Genomic DNA, 23,241 nt, shown 5'->3' on the forward strand with positions numbered 1-23,241 from the left:
TGACATTAAATATTTTTTATAATGACATACGGAGGCACCTGGTCACCTGTTTCTAATCCATTCTGAATATGCTCATTTTCCTTGAAGGAGTAGATACTTCCTTCTCTACCTAATAATTTTTTTTTTTGTAACCTCTTTCCCAGCCATAAGAGAAAGCCTGCAATACCCAGTATCCTTTACATGGTTCTCTATGCCCTAGAGAGAGCAAATTAAACTGATGTTCTTCCTAGGGTATTGTGCAATAATGAAATGAATTTCTTTCCTATAAAATTTCCAATTATTCAGTTTTACTACCATATTGATATCTGCTATGTGCTGCATACAACTCTAGGTTCAATATAACTAGATGATTTTTTGTTCAACATTACAGTCAAATTATATTACCTGGTGTAAATACAATAATAAAATTTTCTACTAGGAGTCATTTTCTTTTTAGTGCCTTTTTGTAAAGTGTGTTAGCCAATTAGTAGTTTGGAAAAATCTGTGAGTACAAACATATACATAGTCAAATATACACTATCAATATACACAGTCCTGGCACTGGGATTGTGGCTCAGTGGCAGAGTGCTTGCCTAGCATGTGTGAGGCACTGGGTTTAGTATTCAGCACAGCATACAAATAAATAAATAAAGGTTCATCAACAACTAATAAAAATATTTTTTTAGAAATATGCACAGTCCCTACTTAAAATACCATCTGATCACTGAAATTAAAGGCAGTAGTAGTTTATCTATATAACCACATAAATTCCACAAAAGAGACATTTTCTATCTAATATGCACTGCAGAAAGGAATTCCTTTTGAAATTGCTTCCCCCCACACACCATAGAGAAACTATATTTTATTTCTGTAGACTCAGTCCCTATAATATAAGGTCTCTTTGATGCCTATGACTGTACAGGATATCAACAGATGTTGGTTTTGGAGGCTAGAGAACCAACTCATCAGTCATTTGAATAGCACCATTCTCTTACTTAGAAGTGGGTGAATGTTTCATATGTACTGTATGTTAAGTATCATTTTTAAGATTTGCTATATAAGCTGCTGGTTTTGTTCCAATAATAAATCCAGGATGAATTCTTGAGTTATAATATTTATGTAATTTTGGTACATATAACATAAACTTCTTGCCACAATTTAATTTCTTCTCAATTTAAAACTGTATAAATGAACCTAACAAGTTTTATTTCAAGAATATTCAAGTAAGACCTCATAAGTTAGATATTTCTCTTTTTTGCAATTTCTCTACTAGTCAGCAGAATATGACTCAGTGGTGGGGAATAGACTGATACCTGCAGGAGAAACCTTAAGAAGTTTGTTGCAAAGAAAAGTAGATCCTGGTGTCCAATCACAAGGAGGTTACCTCAAGTTTAGAAGTACCAAGACTTGATTACTGTAAAACACTTCAGAATAGTTAATAAATACTGTATTCTGCTGGGTACAGGCGGCGCAGACCTATAATCCCAGCGGCTCAGGAGGCTGAGGCAGGAGGATCGCAAGTTCAAAGCCAGCTTCAGCAACTTTGCAAGGCACTAAGAAACTCAGTAAGACCCCATCTCAAAAAATTAAAAGGGCTAAGGATGTGGCTCAGTGGTTAAGCAGCCCTGGGTTTGATACTTGGTACCAAAAAAAACTACTATATTCTTCCATTTTCTTTCTTCCTTTACCTGAAGAAGGTAAAATAATTTATCCTTTTCTCTTACTGGATTGTGTTTTGGGTAACAACCTCAAAATTTTTTCACCTATACACTTAAAATTATACCAATAATATATTATTACTCTTAAGTTTTCCATATAAGTCTTTTAACTACTTATTAAAAAACCCTCAAATTATTCTTGATTATATGTCTATATAATCTTTATCCATATTCCATTCAAAAAGGCAATTCATTTAGCTAATCCCATTAAGAGAGTGCAAAACAAGGCTCATATAAGGGGGACCACCTATATATTTCTTGCTTAAATGGTAAAAATTTCCAGTGCTCTGATCAAATGTTCACAGGGCAGTGAGAGTTACTACATAGCAAATAAGAAAAATAATGAATAACATGTGCAGAAACTGCAGCCAGAATAATATCTGAAAAGCATATTACATTCAGCGTACTTCTAGGTTGTATTGCAGAGGACCACCCTCTGTTTGTGGAGCCACAGGGAAGAAAAACAGACTTTACGGTACACACTAGATATGTAGTTGTTGTTTGTTTTGTTTTTTTCCCGCGAAGCCTCTTACTTCTCCCTAAGAAGGAAAAAACAACGGTGGTGGAGAACAGTGAATAATTTCACTTGGTGCAGACACACATGCTCATACATGCATACATGCATATGTTTGCACATACATCCAAGTTTGTGAAAAGAAAAAGTTCTTTCATGATGTTTCTAAATTATACATTTGGTCACTGTTTGGTACTTGGAAAATTTAAGTTTTTGTTATTCTCACATGTGCATGTGATTTTTGATAAGCATTAGGAAGAATTACCTTCTTGTATCGATGGTTGTGCTAGACTATTATGGAAAGAGTACAAATAAAACACAAGTATGCAAAAATTAAGGAAGTAAAACTGATGAGTGGAGTACCCAATGTAGAAAGAAGTACATTCTGAGGGATTTTGAATGGGTAAAGAAGTTGAATATGTTCTATCTCCTTTACCTCAAGTGAACTCTCCTCTCCTTGTCAAGGCCAAAGCCAATTCCACCTTGTCAAGGAGGCCCATGCTGATCTCTGTGCCTTCTAGGATTATTAACTATCAGAAAGGTTAATGCTGCTTTCATCTCTAATGACTTATAATTTTATTTTTCTTTATCATATCCTCCATCTGGCAAGGAACCATTTTATACATGGATGCTTTGAAAATATTGCCAGTTACTTATTCCTTTTCCAAAAATGCTTGGAACCAGAAGTATTTTAGGTTTGAGATTTTTTTGTTTCAGATTTTGGAATTTTTGCATGTAGATAATGAGATTATCTTAGGAATGGGACCCAAGTCTAAACATGAAATTCATTTACGTTTCATTTACACCTGATACACATAGCCAGTTTATGTTATATGTTTTTAGTGCCTCTGCACTTTGACTGTGACCTGTCACATGATGTCAGATGTGGAATTTTCCACCCGTATCATCATATCAGCAAAAAGTTACAGATTTTGGAGCATTATAAAATCTGAATTTTCAGATTAAGAATGCTCAACCTGTAGATTTTTTTTCTAACTAACTTCAGTTTGACTAACTTGGATCCCCTTTCATAAAGCACATCCCCTCCCTGAGACCTGCTGCCAGATGTCCCCAACCCCCTCTTCACAGGGCCTGGACACTGTGGTGTGCACTTGTACCTTTGCTTCCATGGGTTCAACTTGTACTTTCTAACTTGATCATTCCCTAACACATTTATTTCTGTTGTATTTCTTAATCATCATGAATTAAATATTTCATAAGTCATTGAAGTAATTCAGTTAGATCTAGTTATAATCTTGCCAGGAAAACCAGGTATAATGTTCTAGAAAGATTTTGAGCTGCTAGAAAATTTCACTATTGAATTTTAGGGGAGGGAGTGTAAGGTAACCATCAACTGGGGTGGAAGGAGTCATTACATTCTGGTCTCCACTTTAGTGAAACCACTCATGTATCATGTCTTACGAAGTTTCTGCAATAAAATTAGAATTTCAACCAACAGACTTCATGCAAACTAAGGTTCTTTGCTCTACATCACAAGTTTATACATTTATATTTTGTGAATGTGTTTTTTTTTTTAATGAATCACCACTTAAATCAACATCTTTGTTTAGCAACCAGCTGCTATTTCATATTCATTAGAAATGAGGACTTCCTGTTTCTTGAATTATCTTCCAAGGGGGTTGTCCACATTCAGCTTGGTAAAGGAAGCAATGACCTTGCTAATAGCTGTTATAGTGTACCTTGGGGAATGTCAATCACTACCTCATCATCTTTTTTTTAAAGGCATTTTTCCTGCTAAGAGTATTTCTACTCTACTTTGAACACTGAAGTTAGTCATTCCCAAGGAGTTGGGGAAATTCTCAGCTAAATTTTATTGGGAATATTGAAAATTGCAATATCCAGCAGTGAAAACAGAGTTGATTGTAATTTAGCTCACCACGCAGGGTCAGTTCATGAAAAAACTATCACTGTGTCCTTACTCCATGGAACCCATTGTGTGATGTTATAATGTATTTATGTTGTGAGTCTGCTAAAGGGAATTTGATCAATATTTTCAAATGCTTTTCTCTGTTCATGCCCATTTCCCATTTGCTTTCTAGAGCATTTTTTAGGTGGGCATTCTTTTTTTTCACATTTACTAAATGTCAACTACGATCCATGTTTAAAACATTGGCCCAGACCCAGTGGCCTTACCAATTTATATTAGCCTGTTAAGGAAAATAAATGAAAATTGCTTCAAAGGAAAACGGAGGGTAAGAGTGAAATAGCCCATTAGTGGCCTGATACGCATTCATTCCCTCGCTGAGTTCACAGCTGTGTCAGTTTGTAATATTGCCAGACTCTGAAAGGAAATCCAAAGAAAAAATTAAAAATAATTCATTCACATAGCAGCCATTTACTGAGTACCTTTTCTGGATCAGGCACTAAAATACAAAGAGGAGACTGGTTGACTCTACAGGCAACTCACAGGCTCACGCTGTGATTCTTCAGTTCAGAATGAAAGCCAGAGGTGCTCTAGTTCCTTGTGTTCCTACAGGCAGTGGAACCTCCTCAAGGCACATATCTGGGCAGGGTATCCATCGCTAGGAATTTTTTCCTATGGAAATAATCAGGAAAATGTGCAGAGACGTGTCAATTCTTTTAGAATAATGATCTTCATATTAATAAATGATTTGCCAGATGTTTCAACAGCCATTTATTGGACACCTATGCCACTTAACCTTGATAAAAAATTTAACTATGAGATATTTTTCTTGTCCATTAGCATGGTGTGTGCTAGTTGTTTCTTACTGTTTAATTATTATCTTAATAGTTGGCTGAACCAGTTCATTGTTTAGTCTTCCTGTCTTTCTCTGTAATTCCCAGTACAGTCTGGACAATTTATTAAGTTAATTGCGCTGATGTACTCTGTCTTGGAACCCTTCTGTCATTGTCTTGGCATTTATTTCTAAAATGACTTTTAAGAGTCTGTGAAAAATTACTCCAAATTTAATACCAAATATGATTTTAGTATATTTCAGCATATAGAATGAGGATGTCTCCTATTCCTGAACCATGTTTTTATAAAAGGTTGATTGATTTCTACTTGTGCATCAGTTAGTGGCTTTGGAAGAAATTGAAGCACATGAACTATATTAAACACTTGGTATTTACTCTGATGGAGATTCACAGTGGTGTCTGAGAACAGGTAGAAAGGTTAGCCACTCCCAACTATTAACTTAAGTAGAGTTTTAAGTTGTTTTAAGCATATAATACATTATCTAAGTTTCAGAAGCTCAAAACTTTTACTTTCCAGGTACTGTATAGGGTTTAATTAAGGTTTGGACTACTATCTACAACCTTGATGACCTTCTCTTTAATTCAGAAGTGAAGAATTAGAAATGTGGTTGTTATGTGTTGGGAAGTAATGGACTATCTGAACTCTGATGTTTTTTTCTTTAACAAATTAATAAGAATATCCTGGACAGCCAGTGCTTATCCAAGAATGGTATCTTCTAGTTGTCACTTAGAGATCTGCTTCTAGGACTTCATTTTCCCCCACTTAAAGTGGCAATCAGGTTAACTGAGAACTAAACATTTCAAAACAGACTTTTCCATAATGGTCCTTCAGAGAACTACCCATTTGAAGTTTTTGCTTTAAATCCTTCAAAACAATGGCATATCAAAATTCCTTTTTTTCTTTTTGTAAGAAAACAGATAACTGATAATATATTCTAATTTAAGGGTTTCTCCTCTTCAAAAATCTGAAGTCGTTGAGATGGTTAAGAAACAAGTCAAAGTCATAACACTGGCAATTGGTGATGGAGCAAATGACGTCAGCATGATACAGACAGCCCACGTTGGTGTCGGGATAAGTGGCAACGAAGGCTTGCAGGCGGCGAATTCCTCAGACTACTCCATAGCCCAGGTGAAGCGTGATTGCTGCAAAACAGGCTCCACTGTTTTTTGTCAGCTAACACTGTGAAGAGGAAATGCTAATTTTTTCCCTACTCTTCTAGTTCAAGTATTTGAAGAACTTACTGATGGTTCATGGTGCCTGGAACTATAACAGAGTGTCCAAGTGCATCCTGTACTGCTTCTACAAGAACATAGTCCTCTATATTATCGAGGTAATAGCAGGCTACATTTAAAATCCTTGTCACTTGCATGCATATTTAAAGACATTTTCTTTATGAAGACATTTTCTCATTGTTTTCATTAATACTTCATTTCCCCGCTTTTCATTACGTCTCAATGTATTCAAACAAAAAGGTTGTCAGCCATGGTGAGCAATTAATGTTTAAATTCTAGCTAAAAATGTTAAATTGCTTTCCTAGCAGTATTGAATTAGAATTGCTGATGAGGTCATGTTTTCAGTTTAAAAAGCTACAAACTATCTTTTATAAAACTCAAAAAACACACAAAAAAGAACAGCAACTATTGAGGGATAATGCACACATGGAAAACTGTATCTAAAAAGAGAAGTAATAATCCCCAGCACCACAAAAATAAAAATTTTTAAAAGAAAAAGGAAGTGGGGGGGGAATAATAAATACAAAACTAAGAATAAGGGTTCTAATTCTGGGGGAGACAGAGTGGTGGAATCAGGAAGGATACATAATAGCTTTGCTGGTATTGGTTGTCTGGTAGGTTTTTTTGTTTTGTTTTGTTTTGGTTTGTTTTGTTTTTTCTAAAATTTAGGTCTGTTACATACAGGTATCCCTTGCTATCCAGATTTGTTTTAGTTTCTAAGTTTGGTAAGTAACAAGAGTTCAGATAATAAGGACTTTGCCTAAAAATTACATCCGTGTGTGGATAGCAAGGGATTTCTGTGATCCATTTTATATATCAAATGTAGCATTATTTAAAAAATGAAAACCTGGATCAGGAATGTCACTTCTAAAAAAAATAAAAAGCTTTTTTATTCTATAAACATCTTTGCAGCACCTGCTAGGAACCAGGCACCAAGTTTAGTCCAACAGTTACAACATAAATGTAGCGTGGTTTCTGTCTTCCAGAACCTTGCCAGTTGAATACAATGGAAGCCACATGTCTAATTTCAAATTTTTCAGGAGCTACATTAGCAAAATACTAAAATTAAAGTTCAAATTTGTTTCAATATCATATTTTATTCAATAAGTTCAAAATGTTGTTTTTAACATTAATTGCTCTAAAAATCATTAATTTTTTTCTTTATTTTCTACATTATTTTCTCCATACTAAGTGTTTATAAGCTTATACTAAGTGTTTATAAGTATGTATTTTAGACCTACAGTACATCTGTTTTTAGACTAGTTCCATTTGAAGTGCTTGAGAGTCCCAAGTGGCTACCACTGTGGAGCATAGCACTAGTGGACAAATAAATGAACCTAATGGTTATTCAGGGTGTAACAAATAATGTATTTACCTTTTTTTAACATTTGCACTTTGGATCATCAGAAGCTATATTTATGATAATGAAACCCTAGGTGTGATCAGTTTCATGTTCTTCTTGCAACTCTGTGGAGCATGGCAAGGAGGTTCTAGTAGCTTGGTAAGAAAACCTGTCTTCTGCTCCTGCAGGACACACCCCCATAGCTCTGCTGAGGACTCCCTTATAGAAGTTGGTGCTGCCTTGCTCTCTGTTCTGTTCACTGTTTCTGTACAGAAAGAGACAGACACAACCTAATTATTTGCTATGTGGAAATAATATTTTATACCAGAGAAGCAGCACTATTAAAAAAAAAAAAATTGGTAGATCCTACATCTGCCCTGTTATTTGGGGACTGCTATATGTTTGGCTCAGCTGTTCTCTACCTCTGTCAGAATACTTATCTCCTTACTAAAGTATTGACTGAGCATAGTTCTTATTATGAGTCAGGTTAATAAAACTGAAACTCATTTTGAAGTGTACAAGCAGCTTCTTTTATTAGTCACTAAAAGTTCATAATTAGGTTACAACTCATTAGGTAAAATAACCAAATAGAAACAAAAACAAGATACTTCATGAACTTACTTATTGTTTATTACTGCCAGCTTTAGTCTGGAATAATATTTTAAGGCAAAATGTTGTCAAAAATATTATTTGTTTTATATATAAACTTGTGGTACTTTCTTTAAAATGTATAATTTTTTATTGCTATCCCCTCCTGTGTATCTAACTTTTCTAATTGTCTGTTCTTCTCATCCTAAAACATTGACTTTTAAAAGAATATTATAGTTTATTTACAAAGATGTTTGAAGACTTCTAAATCAGAAGTTTAAAGCCACTTCCAGTAATAAATCTGCTTATAAAAATTTGATTTTATAAAATGAAATAAATCCAGATTTTATATCTGGATTAATTGGCAACAATGAAGTGGCAAAATTTATGTACTAATGGGAGAAATAAAATAAACTAAAATGAAAACCAAATCTGCACGCTCTGTTTCAAATCCAGAATTATGTGATTTGTGGTTGATTACACCTAAATTTCACTTGGCTTTTCATGTAAAGCCTCTTCATGAGATATTTAACACTGATCACATTCTTTACACAAAAAAGGAAGTGAGTTCTAAACTTTCCTGGAAATCTCATTTTTATTTTTCTTTTAGCTCTTTATGGAAATGGTATTGTGAATATAATTCAACTGTCTTGGAAATGAATTGACCTTTTAAATCAATTCCCAGATACCCAACTTTTGCCAGTTAAAACAAGTTCTGCAGATGTTAATGGCTCATGTCAATACTGTGAATGAATAGACAGAAAACCCATCGGTGAATGTCTCTAGTGAGGACAGCTACCAGTCTGGAATCTTTCCTTTCAGTTTTTTGTGCGGATCAGGCGTGGGAGCAGAGGACTCATTGACTATTTGTAAGCTGCTGTTTGATATGCAGAAATGTTCCATGAGGAAAATGTCTGTCAAGCTTTAGCTGCCACGCCTCTGCTGCGAGGTGGAATTTAGAAAATAATACCAAGAGAGGCAGGTCTAAAGTCTCTTTACTAATAAAGGCATAGTCTTGAACACTGTGGGTTTTCTAGATTATCTGCAAAAATTGCTTTCCCATCATTGAATTGCCAGGAATATCACTATCAAGCTCCCATGTTGCTGTAAATTACAGCCACAGGAATAAACACACATTTAGCAGGTGGTGGTTGAAAGTTCTTAACTAATGGAAGCTGCTTGGCAACAGCTCTAGGTGTTCGTTTAAATCATTGGCTCTTTCTAAAGAGATTTTTTATTTCTCTGAAATGTCTAACTCCTTCCTAGCAAAATAAGACCTTTTTTTTTTTCCCCGAATGATTGGTTGTATCCAAGTTTTCTGGTAAGACCCCCAAACAATGTAGTGTTTCTAATTTCTAGAAACTTAAATTCAATAAGGTGACACTTTCGCAGCAAATAGTACTGAGGGATGGATTCCCTGTGAACTTAAATCAATGTAGAGTCCCCCGAGGGCCTGGTGTTTTCTTTCTTCATCCATGACTTTGGTTCTGTCAAAAGAGGAACTTTTATGTACTTATGGTAATTTAGGTGTTGTCTTATTTAGCATGGAATATGTTCCTAAGATATCATTTAACTGCAGATCTCAAACTAACCTGAAATCAGATTTCTGGTAAACTACTTCACTGTTAAAGACCATTTCTTTCTTCTTTAAAATAAGTAAACTTGAATGCCAGAATATTTGTGTGAAGATATAGGGAAGTAGATTGAAAGGTTTTATTTTTATCTAGTCATTTCTTCCTCCTTTTAAAAAACAGAAATTAGAATATGAGCTTTTTGAAATGCTGAAACTAAATCTCTAAAAACATGTTCACCTAATGTTCAGTAGGAAAAAAATGGTAAAAATATGTTAACATTCCACTTAAAATTTTTTGTCATAAAGCAGTTAATTTGTGCATTTTAAAATACACTTTGAACTCAGATATGTTGGTTTATTTGCAAATTATTTTGAATTTAAAACTACATATTCTTTGATTTAAGAGAGGGCCTTGTTTTTAAGCTCATGATAGCAGCAGTAGCTTTTGAATCAGGACACAGAAGCCAGAGGACCACTAAAATTTACAAATGTTTACCACTACCTGCACATAAATTTATTAGCAAAAACTTCCAATAGTATGCAGTATTGATAACTGCAAATGCATTTAAACGGTAACCTTTGAGATATCATGTCCATTAGGCACATTTGAAGATGCAGAGAACCCCAACTTTCTTCAGATCAACAAAGATTAGGCTGTGTCTTCATAGAAGAGAGAGGCCATAATTCAGTTTGTGTTTAAAAATTCCTTATATTTCCATACCCAAGAAATCTGAGCTTATTAGAATGTATTACTACGGTAGATCAAAGTTGCTGTCAGAAAAATCATAACCGTCACCTGGAGTAGCACAAACATGTATTAAGTATGCCATGTCTCAAAAATACCAAATGAAAAAACACAATAGGGGGCACTGAAGTCTATTTCATCAATTTGAATGTACTCACGAGGGAAGAATAAACCTAACTTCAGTTTGCACGCACAGATGATCTGGCTCCTTGTTGGAGGCAAATGTTCAAAAATTTTCTGTAAAAAGAGTGAACACAAAAGAAAGTAGATTTCAGATTTGACCCCAATTTCTGTGCTTTTGTTGTTGTTGGTAATGCGTATTACAACCTAATACAATTTGGACTTATTTTTCATGTTATTGCTACTTTGTTTTCTTTTCCATCTCATGAAGCAGACATTCATTTTTACACATGCTCGATCGGTCCCTTCCACTATGAAAAGGAAGATCAGTGTGGATACAGAGGCTCTTCACAGGGAGGCCAGCCTGGGTACATATTGATAAATGGTGAATTTGTAGCAATTCACGCTTCCATAATGAGGTTAAATGAAACGTGAAGTGTAGCCAAGTCCCCGCGACTCCCATTCAAAATTCACTCGAGCCGCATGTCAAGACCACTTCCCCTACCAGTTTTGTGGTTGTGTAGTGTTTTTATGCTTGTGTTTTATGTAATGTCATTGCTGGTCCAACCTTTTTACTCTTCCAGGTCAACTTGACTTTTAGTTATACTTAGATCTCCTTTAAAAAAAAAAAAAAACTAATAACATCAGTATTACTCAGTGATAGTCTCTTTAATTTTCCATTTTAGCATGTTGAAGAAAAACTTCTGTTGTTCCTAAATTGTGTTTATAAAGTTAAGGTTTCTGCTTTAAAGAGAATGGTAAAATACATAAGAATGTTATGCGTTAGTGTAAAGATTTGATTTTATCAAAGCACAAAATGTAAGTTGAAAATATTTTAATGGGTAAATCCCAATTTAACGTTCTGACGGCAGTAATTAACAAGAACTGTGAAAACAAACACACACATCTACTTTGACCTGGAAATTGTATTTTAAAAATTTATTCTAAGGAAAAAAATATGGGTAAGGTTCAGTTGAGAATCATTTCTGATAGCAAAAAGTATAAGTAACCTAATGTCTAAAATAGTTACATCCACACTGTAGTTACATCCACATCCATTAATAGCATATTAAATGATATATTACAACTTAAGAAAATGTGTATTTTATAGTGTGAAGGGAAAAGAACAACAATATGACTCTACACATAATAAATTTTAAGTAAATTTATGAATATATTCAAATAAACTAAGAGTACAACTGATACAAAAGGAAATAGTGATTCTGTTATAGGATATTATTTTCTAAATAAATGTTACTTTGTTATAATTAAAAACTGAGCTTTAACTACATCCTGATAGTATTTCATATATATATATATATGTATGTATATGTGTGTGTTATTTTAGTTGTTGATGGACCTTTATTTTATTCATTTATTTATCTGCAGTGCTGAGAACCAAACCCAGTGCCTCACCCCTGCTAGGCAAGCGCTCTACCACTGAGCCACAACCCCAGCCCCGAGAGTATTTTTAAATGTAATTAAAGCTATTTAAAAAAAAAAAAAATGATGTGTGTAAGTGTATTCTCTTTTAGAAGTGTATCTTTTTTTTTTTTTTTTTGTACTGGGGATTGAACTCAGGGGCACTTTAGCACTGAACTGCATCACTAATTTGAGGCAAAATCTCTATAAATTGCCGAGGGCCTTGCTAAGTTGCTGAGATGCTTCTCAAATTTGCCATCCTCTTGCTTCAGCCTCCCAAGTTACTAGGATTACAGGTGTGTACCCTACACCTGATTTCTAATTTTTTATCTGTGGTTGCTTATTCATAGCCCTTTTATAATTTGACACGTAGAACCAATTCTACCTTGAGTTGCAAATGCCTGATGAAACTATCCCTCTAAATCAAAAAGTAAAGCAAACAAGTTATCTTCAAGAGCATCCTAAAAACAATATGTTAATTCTTTAGTGTTGCAAAGTTGAATATACAATAGATCCTAAGCAATGTTTTTGTGTTCTAATTTTGGGGTTTTGGGGTTGTTTTCTTCCTAGATCTGGTTTGCCTTTGTTAATGGCTTTTCTGGACAGATCCTCTTTGAAAGATGGTGTATAGGTCTTTATAATGTGGTAAGTTTAGTACATTTGGTAATGCCTATTTTACCAAATAGTCTGAAATAAAGATGTACCCTGCATGTGGCTGTATGGTTTAATGACCAGCTTATCACTTCAGCTGTTTACAGCAATGCCTCCCTTAACTCTTGGAATATTTGAGAGATCATGCCGAAAAGAAAATATGTTGAAGTATCCTGAACTATACAAAACATCTCAGAATGCTCTGGACTTCAACACCAAGGTAGGAGCCATTGTCCAGGCGCATATTCAGTGGGGCTACTTTATTGCTATAAATACTTGGGGCATCTGGTTTTCAAAGCCCAGGGAATACCAGTCTGAGGCAGGAGAAGGGTGCCCACCAGGGCAAGTCATACTTCTTAAAGTACTTACATGGAGGGCAAGGTTTTTCGTTAGTTTGACTTTGAGTTAGTTTTTTTGTGTTCTAAAGTTAAAATGGGGTTAAACTGGGGTTTTTGAGGCAGCATTCAGCTGATCTGGGACAGAAGTCACTGAGCATTTGGTCTCTGCTTCTGTTTTTGCATCCTGGTGAGGAACTGCTCACTCTTCACTGGGGGTGGGGGGGGGGGGAGGGTCGGACCATGCAGGGCTGCCAAGGCTTTACATGGAAAGAGGTGAGAGGGTTTAATATCATTTCTAACTCCTGTTCTGTTGTGGGAAATAGCTGTTTTGTCCTCATCAGAATTTTGGATTGATTAGCTCGGGCATTAAAATTATAGTCTCCGGGAAAGACTCATTTTTAATCCTAGTACTCAGTATTTCCAAACCCTAAAATTAAAAATACAAGGTAAAATATTCAATGTGTCATCTAAAAATCAGTCTGGGTTTATAAGCCACATAACAAGTCAGAAGCTGTTGTCATCTCTTGTGATCCGTATATACGTTCATCCCAGCAACAAAAGGTATCTCATTTTCTGCAGAGTTTACTTTTCTGAAAGTATGTATTTTAAAGAATCTCTGTTAGTATTTGTTAATTATTCAAGTTTCTGGGTAGTTCAAGTGAGGGAGAAAGAGACTTTAAATTATAACAATCAAAATAAATACAATTTTGAATCTCTATTATTTGTATATTTCATTAATGTTATAAAAGCCCCTGGTAAATAATACACCCTCATGGAATCATTTCCATTTAATGTAGTGCATGTTTATTAGCATGTGATTAATAATTAGATGTAACTTTAGTTCAGTGTATTAAATTTAGAATAGTTAATATGGAATATTTTTATTAAATTCATAAAGCTCTCCAATGCCGTGTATTTTCAGTATGCTGAAAATAAAGTGAAACAGGTGTTTTGGTGCCTCTAACCTCACACCATAAATGATAGTGTTAAATTTATAGCCAAGAGGATATTCTTCTGAGACCCCGTCTTCACGAATACACTGTGCATGAATGTCCAGCTGCATACGTGAATATAACTTAGTGGTTTCGTTTCAAGTAACTGAATTTAGTTAATTAAAATAACAAATACACTAAAGATTCTTTAACTTATACCACTGGCTTTAAAAAGTATTTCTAGTGGTCTTTTTTAAAACTGTTACTATTGATGACATACAGTGTCCAAGCTCACATTTTTAAATGCGTTATTTGTGAATTTTTAAAATGTATTTATGATTCCCAGTTTGTATTAAATTTTTCTGCATTGCTGTAATGATTTTCATTATTTGTGGTGGGTATTTTCAAATGATAAGAGCTATAGTCTGGGCAGATATGATAGATACAAACTCTTTCCTTAAAAAAGTGATCCGGGAGCTAAGAAAGTCCGCGGCCTACTGGTATGGGAAGAGCATTCCCTGCCCACCTAGACAGTGGTAGCAGCCTCAGCCACAGGTCTCCCATCTGTAGCAGCTGAGGTTCCCAGGTGCCGTCTTGCGATGTGACTTTCCATATGACTTTCTGAGTTATGGCTACATAACTCTTGCTTAAAACACAACTCAGCCCTCACAGGATCGTCCAAAGTCGTTCCTGCAGTGCCACATCCTTTCATGCTCCTTGTACATAATAACGTGGACACAGTTTTATGGCCAGGGAAAGAGTACAGCAGGTAGTAGATGGTTTCAGCGTGTGGGGCTTTCTTCCTTGTGTCTTTTGTTGGTGAAAAGAGCTGGCCTTTAGAAAAGTCTTCAGATCGACTCAAGTAAGTTACATGATTTCCATACCTGTTTGAATATTGATGGTTCATAGACACACGTCACCAACCATTTTTGATAGGATTTGTGGGCTTTTCTAATGATTCCAGGGAAAGTTTTTTTATTATTATTATTATTAAATCTCATCTAAGTGCTTTAAAACTCGAAAACAAATGGCTACCAAATGCATAGTTGTGCACCCAGCAGTTGCTGTGGGTCCCCAGCGTGGAAGCATTGTTGTGGTGAATGATGGTGCTTACGTTTGTTATGGTAAAAAGGGTCGGAGGTTCTGAGGTCGTGACAGGGGTTAAAGGATTAGCATGTGACAATAAGTATCGGTCAGGAAAATGGAAAAGTAGAACTAATTTTTCTTGCACCCACCTGTGCTTTCTGTCAAATAAAAACTTGTGGTAATGACACAGTGAGGAGAAGCGACAAAGGTTAATGAGTAACACAAGTTCAAATGTGTAATGTGTTGGGGCGTAAATTGGATCATACAATCCAGTGTGGCCGGGTGAACTAACAAAGGAGATTGAGAGCACAGTGGAAAATTTTGGGAGGCAGGCAACTTAATTTCTGTTGTTTGAACAGCTTAAAACTATTAATACATGCCAATTTTGTTTAGCATGAGTTTTGTTTGCAAGAAGCACTTTTAAATGACAAAACTACAACTGCTCAGAGGGCCCGTAAGAATTCTAAACAGATCTTCTATAACTTAATCTTTCACATTCATGTTACAAAGAAAGTACCAGTGGCCCTGGCTCTCTTGTTCTTAAAATACAACAGACATGGAAAGTAAGAACTATTAAATGATGTGACAATGTTCTGAAATTTAGTATTGACAGGTGTTTTAAAAGGCAGTGAAAAGTATTATTTTAATGATTATGTAATTTAAATGTCATACTTGCTCTTTTTAATATAATGTGTATATCTGTGTGTTTCTATGGCAAAAAAGGAGTGTGAGGCTTGTATCTTGTTATCATTGAAAAGTTGACACTTGTATGCACTTGGGAAACAGAAAGGGATTTCACCAAATTACAGTCTTTTTAAAAACAAGTCTTCTTCTGGAATTATGAAAATAGTCCCACCTAAGGAATCTCAGGATCTGCATTTATTGTCAATTTTATTTTCTTTTTCAGGCACAGATTTAAACTTTTGATGCTTGGTTTTTAAAAAGTAGGCGAAAAAATTCAAGGGAAGCTGAAAAAACATTTTGAGAAACATAAAAATAAATAAATGACCCATGAAAGTCTAAGAGGCAGAAAGTGTCTGTCAGTTCTATTAATTCACAGTGGTAGCCCGACAGAAACACGTTTTGTGAATCTAGCTCATAGATAAAAAGAAAGGTCAGAGTTCACAGAGCTAGTTTATCGCAAATGGTTCTCATGGATCTTTGTTTTCCCCCAGGTTTTCTGGGTTCATTGTTTAAATGGCCTCTTCCACTCAGTTATTCTGTTTTGGTTTCCACTAAAAGCCCTTCAGTATGGTAAGTAGAAAAGAGATGAATGCTACAAGATGACTTTTTACATTTTTAGAAAAGTAACTCATTCTAAATATATGTTTTTAAAAAAATCATAGCAGTATTTTCCTTAACCTAAAATGTACGCGTCCCGAAGCCATAGACGCTTTAAAGATTTTTATTATTCCTTTGGGAGCAAAGTGATTTAATATATGCAAAGCCTTTCTTCTTTACTTCTCATGTTTTCCAAACTTGCAGAAAGTTAAATTTTAGGGCTCTTTTTTTGTCCCTCTGTTGATGTATAGTTTGAAGACAATAAGTGCTAATATTTTATGTAGTCTATTTATTATACCTGTGAGGCTTTTGTCAAGTATTTTATGTGCAGCCTAATCAGACTGGCTAGTATTTTCAACTAGACTAGAGCCAATTTGGGATGAGGTTTTTTAATATGTTCTTATGTTCATCTTGGAGTGCAAACTTTGGTTCTGCTTATTTTGAGGGAGTGATTTTATTCTGTCAGTTTTGATAGATAGGATTTTGGCATACTTCCTATTCCATAAAAATGATTCAGTAGCCACTTTAGGAAAGAGGTCCATGTGACAGTCACACTAGCTTCTTCATCCCGAAGCAGACCTTGCCCTGAGATGCAGGAAGACCACCGGCCATTCCGTGCCTATGCTCCAAGACTACAGCAGTAAAATCCAACACCCCACCCTGAAGATGCCAGTCCTTCATAAACACAGGCCACACCTACCGTTTGAGCTCCTGGGTTGTCAGCCAGAGGGTGCTGCCTGCTCTTTACCACAGGAATGATCCTTGTAAACACAAATCAAGTCAGGTGTCTCCCTCCTGGGAAGCCACAGACTCACCAGAATAGAATGAAATCTTCCACCTCCATACCATTGCTTCTTCGTCACCAGATATTCTAGTGGCTCCCCTTACCCTCAGGTGTTGCTAAGAGAGGCCTTCCAGGTCTCCCAGGGCAACAGAGCAGTCACACTGCCCCACTGTTCTTGTCACCCCAGCCCCTTGTGGGACTGTGTTTCTTCATAGTACTTGTCCATCAAGATGTGATGCAGTTGCTTTTTTTGTATGGTCTTTCTCCTCTGTGAGGGTCAAAGCTTCAGAAGGCTATGGAATCAGTCAGTTCTGTTGTGTTTGCTTTGCTTAGAACAGTTCCCAGCTTCTCATAGGTGTTCAATAAATTGTGAATGAATCACCAGGAGCATGTACCATGAACAAGCAAATATTATAGAGAAGGCAGTGAGTTCATGTCCTAGCAGACTTTTTAATCTCCTTTATTAATTGCTCAGTAAATTACAACTGTAAATACTTTCAGTTTCTAGGTCAGGGAAATATTTTGTTTTTAAGATTTATTTCACATCCATACAAGTTCACCATTTTAAAATGTATAATTCAGTGAGTTTTAGTATATGCAAGGACCTTGCAAATGTCACCATTATCAATGCCAGAACCTTTTCATCATCTGGTAAAGAAACCCTGTGCCCATTAGCAATCACTCTCTGTTTCTCCCCAGCCTCTGGCAACCAGCGATTTTTTTGTCTCTGTACTTTTCATATAAATGAAATTATATAAGTGACTTTAGTTCATCCATGTTGCAGCATGAATCAGTACTTCATTCCCTTTTATGACTGAATAATAGTACACTGTATAGCTATATCACATTTTGTTTGTCTATTATTCAGTTGATGAACATTTGTGTTGTTTCTACTTTTTGGAGCTATGGCATATTGAAGTCCAAGATATAATTCAGGATGCCCCAACCTTCTACAAGGTCTACAGGCAAAGTTAATCTTCAAAATGCAAAATCAGTATAGGTTTCAAAGACAGGAATTTGTTAACCTGTCAGATTTCCTGCTTTTTGTTGCCTTTTAGAAATTTGTTTTTCTTGGGACCTATCGGTATAGCAACTTTGTGAGACTACATGTGGTGTTTTTCTACATTAACCTCTTTGCTGTCTCCAGTGTTCATCCCTTGTTTCCCCCTCTTTTGTTCAAAATTCCCGAAGTGACTTTTCTTTCCTAGAACCTCAATCAATTTTTCTAACAAGTCTGTCTTCTCTTGCAGGTAATGTATTTGGAAATGGGAAAACTTCTGATTACCTGCTTCTGGGAAACTTTGTTTACACTGTGAGTACAAGAGGGCATTTGCCTTGTTTGCATATAAAACCAAACCTTTCATCTGTGCACATTTTATTTTTAAACATGTGCATTTCTGGGCTTAAGGGTTAGTTCCCTTTAAGAATGAAATAAGGTGTTTTGACTGTTTAGAGATTATCTATATTAGTTTTTTAAATATCACGTGGGTTCACTGACTTTAAGGGACTTTGGTTCCTTTTGTTTTCACTATTTCCTCTTTATTCTTACGCCGTTTTGCCTTCTTTTCCTTCCTTTTTCCTTTCTCCTCATATTTATTTTAATGCCATAATTAGTATTTTCTTGCTTTCCTGAATTTGCAGCAAATTTTATCAAAGCACTCTTGGGTATGTAGCCAGTCGTAATTTAGAGGCTCATGATAACTAAAATGCGAGGAATCTCCGGGCTCCCAGGGACATTTTACCCCAAACAAGACACTGAGCCTGTTGGGTATGCAACACTAGCTCCCACATGTGGGTACATAAGTGAGTCTGAGCTTTCCTGCCACTAACTAGCTGAAAAGTGTTTTTAAACCATCTCCCTTTAAAGCCAGGAGCACTAGTTAACGCTGCTGCCTGAGGTCAGGATCTGGTAACAGTGGGTATCTGATAAAGGGTCACTCCAACCTTCAACTCTGAATTCTGTGAGGATAGCTCTGGCCCCTCCTCCTGTGTCTCATTCCTTGTCCTCTGTACAGACAGTGTGTTTTCCAAATGGCTACTGTGTGGCTGACTCAGTTGATAGAAAAACTGTATTCGGGTATTATTATCAGGGGTTGTGAGCCAGGAGTGTATTTCAGTGGTAGAGCATGCAGTTAACATGCAGGAGACTCCTGGTACAATCCCCAGCACCCAAAAACAAAATGTAACCCTCTCAAGTGTGTAAATAGCTGAATGATAAGAAGTTAAGATCATTCAGTAACAGAGGGACTGGGGCTCTAGCAAATCTGGGGATGTCCTTTCCATTGACACCAACCCACTGAAGTAATAAAAGAAGCAAAAGCAGGTTGGAGGGACTGGAGCTTTCTTCTTTTACAACATGAATAGGAAAAGGAAATAGGTAAATACTTAGTGGCATAGATAGAAATAAATCAGAGTCATGGATGTTGCCTGGGGACCTTAAGTGCTCAAGACTTGGGAGAGTATTTTTCTATAATTTTATATGTGAAACTACATCTTATTTTAGAACTTTTTATGTATCTGGTTAATTGATATTTACATTTTAATAAGAGTTTTATTTCTGCAGATACTAATCCAAACTTGCCACTAGATCTCCTGCTGAGAAAGCCCACTGTCTTCCTTTAACCTAACTTTACGACCCCATTGGGAAGTATCTAAGCGAATGCTGGGCTCAAATGCTGAAAGCACCTTAAAGTAGGTCTGGGCGCTTGGGGCATTTATTAGTCACCAGAGCCAGGCAAGCATCCTACTTCCATCACCAACAACTACTCAAAGTGCCCAGAGTTCCCTTGACTACTAACAGTTTTTAAAATTTTATTATTAGTTATAAATAGATCACAATAAGTAGTATTCCAGTGCCAAGCACAGTTCCAAATTTTTTTATTAGTATTTTGACCTCAAGCATAAAATACAACCGTACAAAGTAGGTAAGCTTTATCAGTCCCAGTTTACAGATGGAGCAAAGACACACAGATAAAATAGCTTGCCTTGTTCATTAACCAAAGCAGCTACTAGGGACGGAGTCTTGGGCTCAGTCTGGCTCTGGGGCAAGTGCATTTAACCATTGTACTGTTCTGTGAGAGACAGCAGTGAAGGTGGTCCCGTTCCCTGGGCTCAGAATTATCAGCATGCCACCATCAAGGCGTGTGGGTCATGGAGGGATAGCAGACTCTTACAACTATACTACAAAAATTACATTTTAAGGGTGAAAAGTGCCAGAGCAAGTGTTGGAGATTTCTAAATGCTATTATTTTATTTTTATAATTTACCTTTGAAATTCAGAAAGGTGGTCTTTTAGTATGAACGATGATTTAAAATTCAGTTAAAGGAAGCTTGTAAACCCCAGTGAACACAGGTATATGCTCTCTGTCAGTATTCATGAATTGTGCAAAAAGCAGGCAGATGCCTCTGAAAACTGAACTCGCAGAAAGTCAGGGATGGGCAGTAGGAGTGGCATGCTGCGAATGGACAGCTGACCGACCACCTCCTAAAGGCAGCCAGCCGACTGATTCATCTCATTTCTTTGCTTGCTGTTCAGACAAAGCAAGCAGCAAATAGTTTATAGTCCGATGGTGTATTTCAAAGCTATTTGTTCTTTATAAATCTCACTCTCAGGCTGGGCGCGGTGGTGCACACCTGTAATCCCAGCAGCTCAGGAGGCTAAGGCAAGAGGATCAAGAGTTCAACGCCAGCCTCAGCAATTCAGGGAGGCCCTAAGCAACTTAGTGAACCCTGTCTCAAAATAAAAGTATAAAAAGGGCTGGATGTGACTCAGTGGTTACCCCTGGCTTCAATCCCCAATACCAAGAAGAAGAAAAAAATTCTCAGTCACTTGATAAATTTATATTTATGAAATAAAATAACACTTTTCCTTTCTGTTTTAGTTTGTAGTGATAACTGTGTGTTTGAAAGCTGGACTGGAGACATCATATTGGACATGGGTAAGAGTATCTCTGATTACTCCCAAGAATTGTCACATCTGCATGTGCATTCTTTCCAGTGGTTTTGGTTTGTTTTTCATTCTACATTGATATGTCCCTTTATTCTCTTCCACAGATTGTTAATTGTGGGGAGTCGGGCATGGAGGAAAGAGAATTAGGGATTCTAGTTTGGAAACACTGAGTCAAGCAAATTTAAGTTTATTATCACAACATTTTTCAGAGCCTTTACTATATTATTATGAATTGTGACTCATCCAGGAAGTGGGCAGACTTCCCAACTCGTGTGTCTGTGAAACTTTACTTAGAGGTGTCACAGATTGGCATTGTGCAAAAGGTCCATTAGAAAATGATTCTGAAGACCAGTACTATTAATGTCTATCTATCCTTAGACATTTATAAATTCCCAGTTTGGATTAAACAAGTTCCATTTCATTATATTAGTTTTGCAGCCTCTCCTTATCCAGGTAGAAAGACCTAGGGAAAAAAATTAAAGTTTGATGTTCAGAGGAACTATTGGCACAAGAAACTGGGGTTTGACCAGTCTAGGCATTCAGGTAATATTCTCGAAAGGCTCTGACTTCTTTTGTAAGGAGCAACAATAAAGGAGCCTGAAAGATGGTAACAAATAAAGAAGTAAAGAGCGGCTACAGATCCGAGAAGGAATGGGTAGTTGAAATTCCAGCCCCACAAACGTTGTTACTGTCGTAGAAGAGATTAACACTTAATGAAAGATGCAATAAAACACATTCACACAGGCAATTATGTAGCAATTCCTATAGATAATATTTTTGTGACTGTAATAAAAAATTAATTAGGGAATTTGCGAAAGTTTCACTAGTGTTTGCGCACTCAGTCGACTGGAGTTGGCTTTGACTCAGCTTTCCTTCATTTGCAGTTCAGCCACATAGCAATCTGGGGCAGTATCGCGCTCTGGGTGGTGTTTTTTGGAATCTACTCATCTCTGTGGCCTGCTGTTCCGATGGCCCCTGACATGTCTGGAGAGGTAATGTTCACTGATGACTCCTGATCCAACAAAACCTTAAGAATGAATATTCATTAATGAACCTTCATCGTTTAGTATGGTTTTCCATTTTGTTGATTTATATTCAAATAGCATTTAACCATTCAAAAGCTATTTTTAAATTCCACAGTTGGGAGTGATAAATCTTTATAGAATATTTTTAAGCTTGAACATTTTAACTTAAATCTGACTTTTCCTTTCATAAACATAACCGGAATGATAAAATATGGTTGTTAGGAGTTTGAATCATGTTAGGAATATTATCCATGTAGAAGATGCCATTTTAAAATTAGACTGTAAATCCACAAGTACATTTTGGGAAGAGGTTTGGGTGTGTTTCTATCTTTGGGGCAGTCTGGCATTTCTTCCATTATCTCTTTATTCTAAAGAAAAGTCTGCCATCACTAGATTAAATATGCTTTCCGAGTTGTCTTAATGACATCAGTTTGGTTCTCATTTTGAAAGAATTAGGGTGCGTGACATTTCAGCCTTATCAGAGTCCATTTTCAATTCTGTCTCTCAGTTTCTTGTTACACTGGTAGAAATTGAGTTATTAGGTGTTCATGGGGGAGTGTCAAAAGATCTCCTTTCCTTCAGAAGAAAGTCCAGCAGTAGGAGGGTTTATGATTTCAATTGCAGGAAATTTGACATAAAATGTATAAAAGAAAATGTGGAAAACATTTCGGGATTTCCTGTGACCTCACAGTAACTTGCAAATCAAGGTAACGTGAGCCCCGTTACAGGACATTGTTTTACCGCAGTCACAGGAGCCCTTTCCAGTGGTTTCCATGTATTTCTTGCCCCTAAGTACTGCCTGAGTACCTTTCACTTTTGACAGTCTGGTTTATAGATCATTTTCATGAAATTTTATCTGACAGCATCCTGCTTTTATAAATTAGCAGAATACAGACACATTTTAAAAATTTTTTGTGGTTAAGTTTATTAGAGGCATCACATACCATTACAGGCAATCCAGATGCATCGGGAGCAAGTACTTTCTTCCACCAAATGCGAAGGCATCTTTTAAACATACACTGTGAACCCTAGAAAATTTGCAGCTTGTATTTTAAGAACAGAGGGAAGGCTGTGAATTGTGAAAACATCTCCTCCTTGCCTTGGTTCCCTGAGTTCTTTTTTTCCCTAAGAAAAAATTTACATATATATAAATGGTGCATGTGTCTCAGATGATACTTCTTGGGAAACCCAGTTCTTTTCTTTTGTTTCTGTTTGATACGTT

At 36.2% G+C, this 23,241-nt stretch overlaps 1 protein-coding gene across 4 annotated transcripts in view; it reads left to right on the forward strand.

The window, feature by feature from the left end:
• The window catches only part of Atp8a1 (ATPase phospholipid transporting 8A1), a 216,025-nt gene that overhangs the window by 164,276 nt on the left and 28,508 nt on the right, over nucleotides 1–23,241 (forward strand). For all 4 annotated transcript variants that reach the window (XM_047567308.1, XM_047567309.1, XM_047567310.1 and 1 more), the window contains 8 exons: nucleotides 5,896–6,079; nucleotides 6,171–6,281; nucleotides 12,544–12,618; nucleotides 12,722–12,844; nucleotides 16,156–16,234; nucleotides 18,296–18,357; nucleotides 20,927–20,983; nucleotides 21,879–21,986. In XM_047567308.1, the coding sequence (XP_047423264.1) occupies nucleotides 5,896–6,079; nucleotides 6,171–6,281; nucleotides 12,544–12,618; nucleotides 12,722–12,844; nucleotides 16,156–16,234; nucleotides 18,296–18,357; nucleotides 20,927–20,983; nucleotides 21,879–21,986 (799 nt within the window). The remainder of the gene's footprint in view (nucleotides 1–5,895; nucleotides 6,080–6,170; nucleotides 6,282–12,543; nucleotides 12,619–12,721; nucleotides 12,845–16,155; nucleotides 16,235–18,295; nucleotides 18,358–20,926; nucleotides 20,984–21,878; nucleotides 21,987–23,241) is intronic.

The sequence above is a fragment of the Sciurus carolinensis genome, chromosome 10, assembly GCF_902686445.1.
Source record: "Sciurus carolinensis chromosome 10, mSciCar1.2, whole genome shotgun sequence".
Taxonomy (NCBI): domain Eukaryota; kingdom Metazoa; phylum Chordata; class Mammalia; order Rodentia; family Sciuridae; genus Sciurus; species Sciurus carolinensis.